At 36.9% G+C, this 7,251-nt stretch overlaps 1 protein-coding gene and 1 pseudogene across 1 annotated transcript; both read left to right on the forward strand.

The window, feature by feature from the left end:
* Window positions 1–1,418: 1,418 nt before the first annotated feature.
* LOC137243142 (uncharacterized) lies at window positions 1,419–2,287 on the forward strand. The gene is made up of 4 exons (XM_067770469.1): window positions 1,419–1,554; window positions 1,618–1,774; window positions 1,834–1,957; window positions 2,027–2,287. Exons 1-4 carry the CDS (start codon window positions 1,419–1,421, stop codon window positions 2,258–2,260), a joined length of 651 nt encoding a protein of 216 aa, XP_067626570.1. The 3' UTR covers window positions 2,261–2,287.
* Window positions 2,288–3,737: 1,450 nt separating this feature from the next.
* LOC137246659 (histone acetyltransferase type B catalytic subunit-like) lies at window positions 3,738–5,206 on the forward strand (annotated as a pseudogene).
* The last annotated feature ends 2,045 nt before the right edge of the window (window positions 5,207–7,251 follow it).

The following is a 7,251-nucleotide window of genomic DNA, read 5'->3' on the forward strand; positions in this document are numbered from 1 at the left end:
TTTTGTTCCAATGTTCACACATTCCGTACCAACAGCTGATTTCGAAAAATCATTTGCTCTTCCTCTTCTCTTTACGATTACGTCGTAATGCAAAATACCAAACTTCGATTGAAGCGGAGTTGTAGAACGGGAACGTAATCGAAATGCAGAATAGGGGTGAATATGTGTGTATCCCACTCTTTATGGTACTTGTCGATTACTTTCCTTAAGTGTTCCTCCAAGGTTCTATTGAAACGTTCCACCATACCATCGGACTGAGGATGCAATGCAGTTGTCCGTGTTTTTCGAATGCCCAATGTTTTACACATTTATTGGAACACAGTTGATTCAAAATTTCTCCCTTGGTCAGAATGTAATTCCATTGGTACACCATACCTTGCAACCCAATTGTTTATGAACACTTCTGCTACTGTTTCCGCTTCTAGACAGGGGACTGGGTATACCTCTGGACATTAGGGCTTGCCACATTGACGACGGCGGTGTAGCCACCACATCTGTCATATTATTTTTACACATGTTCTTATGGCGATGGTTTTTTTAACGACAACATGGCAACACGCCAATCAACCATGAATGCCGCTGTCGCCAGATTAAAACTATTTCTATTTTGACTAGCGGCAAAGTGTTAATGCTTCTTCTTAACTTTTCTGACAAGTAATTTCGCGCGTGTTTATTGAAAGTTCTTCTTGGGTAAAATTGGTAAAATAATAAAATTAATTATAATCTCACGGTGTTATAATAATAATAACTTATTTGACATTATATTAAGCGGTACAGAAACAGTTTAAATTATTGGTAAGAAAAATCTTCGACTGAAAAAAGGTAATTGTTTACTGTAGGGTACAACTACTAAAACTCGTCCAAAAATATCGGGAGAGGTGTCAAAAGACGCGTCTTGATCCCTGGACCACGAATCCGAAAGCGGAAATCAGACATTTTATTTCTTTTCGGAGACATTTGCAAACAAACCCGAAAATTTTCATGTGGTTGTTGTGATTTTGTGGTACCCACAAGAAAAACTGTTGGTAAAAGTGTTTTGCGCGGATATAGTTTTGGTCTCCAAACCGGTGTTGGACCCACCCATGGTAATTTTTTATAAGCGCTGCCGAATGCCGCCAATGCAGAAAGGCGTTCTGCGCAAAAATACTATGGATCCCACCGGTTTCGGAGCGCTACGGAGCCATTTTTCGGTTTTTTGGCAATATCTTTTCACAGACATATAATTTTTAATTTCCGCTTTCGGATTCGTTATCCTGGGTCCAAAGTGCGTCTTTTGACAACTCTCCCGATATTTTTGGACGAGTTTTAGCAGTTGTACCCTAAAGCAAACAATTACCTGAAAAAATATGAAAAAATTGTTTCTTCATAAACTTGAATTACATACATACATAGATTGCTACAATTTCAACAAATTAAATATGGATATAGATGAAAAATTAATTGAAGAGGTGCGGAAAATGCCCATTATATATAATCTGGGCTTGGAGGACTATAAAAACACAAAGAAAAAGGAATTGGCATGGAGGCAGGTCTCCTCTGCTATGCAAAGTGAAGGTTAGTATACATATTTGAGATTTATTTCTTCATGTGGTGTAAATTTCAATTTCAAATGTAGAGGAAAATGCAAAAAGCGGTGGAAGGGTTTGCGAGACTCCTACAAACGAATTAAAAGGTCCCAGCTGCTTGCTTCGGGTAGTGGCGCCCCAAGTCCGAAACGAAAATGGCGCTATATGGAAGCCATGTCATTCCTGGATAAGGCACAAGCATCCCGAAGGTAACTAAAGAAAAAACCTATACAATTTAATTTGATACATTAAAAATAAACTTTTGTAGCACAATCGGTAATGAAAGTGATACTGAAAGTGAAAGCACCAGTATCATTTCCCCATCATCAAAGGACTCAACGCCACCACCACACAAAAACGATTCTCCACGGCCTAGCGCAAGGGCACGAAAAGTGAGTTAATTGTACTTATGCATTTTATGGTGTAAACTTTATTAAGAAAGTAAAAAATTTATTTTACAGGAAACTCAGCAAAAGTTTAACGATTTTCTGAAACTTGCTTCTCAAAGCATTAAAAATACTTGTTCTGCGTTTTGTACTCAAGAAAAAGAATTGGACTCTACATTTCTACATTTTCAAACTTTGGCCAGCAAAATAAAGGAGTCCGGAATTCCGAAGAACGTTGCAAACGAAATTGAGGCTAAAGTGTCGGCACTGGTATTCTATGAAATTGAAAACCACCTAAATAACATGTAAATTTTTAACGCAGTGCTTCCAAAAAGGCAAAAGTAAAACCACCTGGGCAGAAATATTTATTTTCTTATACCTTTTCTCCACTAGAACAAAAATCGAGTTATGAAAGTATACGGACACCTTTAAAATCTTAATTGTGTATAAAATCTGGGTTTCTTACCATTAGCCCACTCATAAGACTTTTGGATATAGATAGATTTTCAATTTCTTGAAGGTTATATAAATAAATGACCCGCTCTTCCCACTTTTCAAAAAAACTTGACATATATCCAACTAAGTTAAAGGCTTATTAGTGGTCTAAGGGCGTACGAAAACCAGTTTTTACGCATAATTCAAAAAACGGCGCTAGGCCGTGGATAATCGTTTTTGCGAGGTGGTGGGGTTGAGTCCTTTGATGATGGGGTAATAACACTGGTACTTTCACTTTCATTACCGATTGTGCTACAAAAGTTTATTTTTAATGCTTTTACATTATCCAAGAATGACATGGCTTCAACCTGCCTCCATGTCAATTCCTTTTTCTTTATATTTTTATAGCCCTCAAAGCCCAGATTATATACATATAATAGGCATTTTCCGCACTTGCCTGGAAAAAATGATTTCTTTCTAGGTAGTTTTACTTTTGGTGGTACTGTGCTATATCGCGGAAAGGGATAGAAGAGAATTTTCGTTAACTTGCAGAACAAATTTTTTGAACAAAATCAATTTTAATACACAAAAAAAAGTTAAAAAAAAATTGAATAATATAAATATGGTAGTGCAACACTTTTTTCTATTTTTTACAAATTACTACCTAAAGTACATACATCTGTGCATACAAAAATTGCAGCAACAATTTCATCAGCTATGTTATTTTCTTAAATTTTTAAAATTGTATAACGATAATTTGTAAACCGATTTCATAAACGTTTTCCGATAAATTCGCAAAGTTTTTTAACACAACATTTGCGTATATTTGTTGCTCCTACTTTTGTATTCACAGGTATACATAAACCTGTTGACAAAAACTTTATTTCAAGAACGTTTTTTTATATTATTAATTATTTATATTGTCCAAATGGTTGTAAAACAACTTTTTTCAATTTAAGTTTGTAGTATGAGTACCTGGGGTACAAATGTACTTTTACTTTACAAGACTGTTAAAATTAATAAATTTCATTTCTCAAATCATGTTAAGCACCATATTTTATTGTATGTTGGCCAAATGCTAGAAATTCGGCAGCACTCCAATCGCTTCCACCGAAAGGAGGTCCCATATTTTTTATTCCCGCGGAAATATTCCCCCAATTATTTTCTCTTGGAGATAACAATAATTGGGGAAAAGGAATTTAAAATTTTCGAAGTAAGCAGATTTGCCAATTGAAATTTTGTTGCGCGTTTCTATTTTTGTTTAACAAATTGAAAAGTTTAGTTATAAAAAGGTTGACAATTGGGTTTGGAGAAGCTATATATTGCGCTGGCAACTTGAAAGAGTTGCCCTACACAACCATTTCTTCCAGGGATAAACGAACAAATTCCTTGAGGGCGCACTGTTTAACAGGGATGGCGGATATACACGAATATGTGGACCTCGTACTGGATGCAGTCGAAGATGTGGAATTTAAATTAAGTAAGTCATCCGCATTACACAAAATATTTAACATAAACAGCACGAAAGTTATATGTTTCGCATATTCAAGTACGCCGCAAACAAGATTTGGAAGATGACAGCCTTGTATTTCATCCCATGATGGCACATCAAATATTTGGTGAATCTGAAAGCATATTCGGATATAAAGTTTATGTGTGCGTATTTTATACACTGCTGGTCCTCTGCATATTTATATTGGCATTGAATATGACAGTCGAGTTGATGAACTATCAGGCGGAGATATAGGCTGATGTAGTTGTGCGACCGATAGCGGAAAAATTACCTGATGGCTGTTTTTTTGTTAGTATGGATGAGTTTTTGAAAACACTAGATAAAGCAGATAAGTTTCAACCATTTGGTGAAAAAATAACCGAACAGAGTGTTACTGATGAAGACGGACAAGAGCACTTCTTCGAACTATATCATTGCGACTATAAGGTGCCGGCATTCTTAAAATTCTTCAGTCGTTTGCAGACATATATATTATGGTTCGTTGATGCAACATCCTATATTGATGTTGATGATCCGCAATGGAGCTTCTTTGTATGGTATGTTGACTAAATATGCTACTTCAATAAGTAACTTATATCAATTTTTATATTCATACAACTATGAAAAGTATAAAAATGATAATGGTGATTATCAGTCTGCAACCACTGGCTACACCACTGCATATGAGTACTACGCATATTCTCAACACATACGACCGCGCATTAGTCAAGTATTAGGGCTACCACCATTCCAGAAACTTGGCATTGGCACAAAATTCATTGAAACTGTCTATAAACATTACTTACCAATCATTAATGTCATTGATATGGCAGTGGAAGATCCATCGGGTGATTTTCAGCGTTTACGCAACTATATTGATGCTCGTCTGTGTATGGGACTAAACAGTTTTGGAAGTGATGCCATCAAAAAAGGATTTAACAAAGAAATGGTTTATGAGGCACGCGAAACGTACAAGGTAAACTAATTTAACTAATAACTATTAAAAACCACCTGTTAAACTGATGCTCATCTCTTTCCAGATAAATCCACGTCAGTGTCGCCGGGTTTATGAAATACTTCGACTATATTATACAAAAATTTATGATAAGGACGATTATCATGTTTATCGTTTAGATGTAAAGCGTCGGTTAAACGCAATTTATTATAAACATATAAATTATATTAAGAAAATGGAAAAAGCTAAAGTGGATAAGGAATGGTTGAGAGCGCGTTTACCTACACCAAGTCAACGTATGGAGCAATTGCATGAGGAATATGAAAAAGTAGAGAACGCATACAAACAAATTGTTGAAAAGCTACGTGATTAAGCTTATGAACCTAGCAAAGTTTTTGTATGTGTTACAGTAAATAATATAGATTTTAAGTGTCATTTAGCTGGTATTGTTCTACATCTGATTATTATTTTATGTAATAAAACCTAAATTATTAATGGTACAATAAGAGTTCCGAATGTTTTACCACCTCCATCTGCTGCGTAGCTTTATATACAGAGAACATGAAAATATAGATACGAAGATGTTACGATGGTCAATTTGAATCGGTTACAGGAATGTCATGATACTGCCTGGGCTTAGTTGGTTAATATCCCGCAAAACTCGGAGGATGTTTGATTTTTTTCGCTATAACAACAACGATGCCTATTCTGGGTATATCTTTGGCAGGATGTTTTGTGTAGACGTCAGCAAGTGAGTGAACTTGCAGATAATATGACTTTTATCACTCTGAATGGGGACGCCCTAAACACGAGTCAGTGTAGGACTTATAAACTACGTCATTGGGGAACCAATGCTTACTTTTGTATCACCCTCTTGCAATCATTTTAAACACCTCACTTTCTTGGCTTTATGAATTTATGGTCAGGAAAGAAAGATAGTAGTCGTGGTGCATAATTTGTCAAAAGCCTTTGACACGGTTATCCAGAATGGAAAAGAGGAACGCACACTCCCTAGGAAAACGCGAGTCACTCTAGCTCAACTTCGATCTGGATACTGTAACAGGCTAAACTCTTACAAAACATACAAAACATATGTCCTGCTTGCAATATGTCCCCACATGACTCCAACCATCTCTTTAACTGTATTGTGGAACCACTACCTCTAATACCCCTCTCATTATGGTCCACCCCTGTTGAAACAGCAAATTTCCTTGGACTCCCGTTAGAGGATATTGATGACAATTTGATTGGGCGAAGCACAACAACAACATGCCCAGGTGTCTGGGTATTCAACAGGAACTGATTGGTTAGCATTTCATTTCTCCCTTAGGGGGAGCTATTCTCGCCTCATTGTGTAGGTGTTGTTCTGGGGACATAAGAAGACAACCAGTAGCGGTTCTGAGGGCAGTGTTTTGACAAGCCTGTTGTTGTTGTTGTAGTGATAAGGTTGCTCCCCGGAGGCTTTGGGGAGTGTTATCGATGTGGTGGTCCTTTGCCGGATACAGATCCGGTACGCTCCGGTAACACAGCTCCATTAAGGCGCTAGCCCGAACATCTCGGGAACGATTTATATGGCTACATTAATCCTTCAGGCCATCCCTACCTCCCCACCCCCAAGGTTTGGCGACCATATCGGGGACGCGCATGCAATCGGCTAGCCAATTGCTTTGCAAGTGGTAATGAGCGTTTCTTTATCTTTTCCCCAAGTACTGCCAGCAAGAGATTTGAGGAGTTTATTACGGCTCTGATAAGATAATGCTCGGTATTACTTGTAAAGATAGAGACCATCACCATTGCCCCCTTCCTGGTTCATTCGGTGAGCGTCATTGATGCCATAAAGCGGTTAAGAATATTTTTATTTTTCACTTGCGGCAATACACAAATCAGTTTTGACTGATCTAATTTTTGTGATACAAAATTCACCAAATCAATAAAAAAAGTCTTAATACAGTCCTTGGTTAGGCTCTTTAAAAGTCCATAACGAGCGTTCGTATTTTTGTTTCACTAACACCACTTTGTCACTAGGCATTACGTTAAAGCTCTAGGCATTAAGTGGAACGCGCATTCCGACCTATTCTATTTTACTGCTAAACCTTTTGAAAACAGCGATGCCATCACAAAAAGGGCTATACTTTCTGCGATTGCAAAGCTGTTCGACCCTCTTGGCTGGCTGGCACCAGTGATAATTGTAGCCAAGATTATTGATATGTATCTAAACAAATTAACATGTATTTTAATACTTTACAACACTAACAGTAAGAACTGTCAATGACAGCTAAAAAAGCGGACAACCTCTTTTTGCTTCTTCTCGATTTGACCGCCGAAAGAAAAAGATACGTATAGCACTTTACCTTCCACGTTTTTGTATATAAATTATATTTAATAAAGTTATGTTATAGAAATCAACTCGTGTATTTA

Source organism: Eurosta solidaginis, chromosome 3 (assembly GCF_040869045.1).
Source record: "Eurosta solidaginis isolate ZX-2024a chromosome 3, ASM4086904v1, whole genome shotgun sequence".
NCBI lineage: Eukaryota > Metazoa > Arthropoda > Insecta > Diptera > Tephritidae > Eurosta > Eurosta solidaginis.

Bases quoted from the DNA above. Each gene is read 5' to 3' on its own strand.
- LOC137243142 (XM_067770469.1), top strand. From the start codon at position 1,419: ATGGATATAGATGAAAAATTAATTGAAGAGGTGCGGAAAATGCCCATT. The intron at 1,555-1,617 runs GTTAGTATACAT...TCAAATGTAGAG, and splicing joins CTCTGCTATGCAAAGTGAAG to GAAAATGCAAAAAGCGGTGG. The intron at 1,958-2,026 runs GTGAGTTAATTG...TTTATTTTACAG, and splicing joins CTAGCGCAAGGGCACGAAAA to GAAACTCAGCAAAAGTTTAA.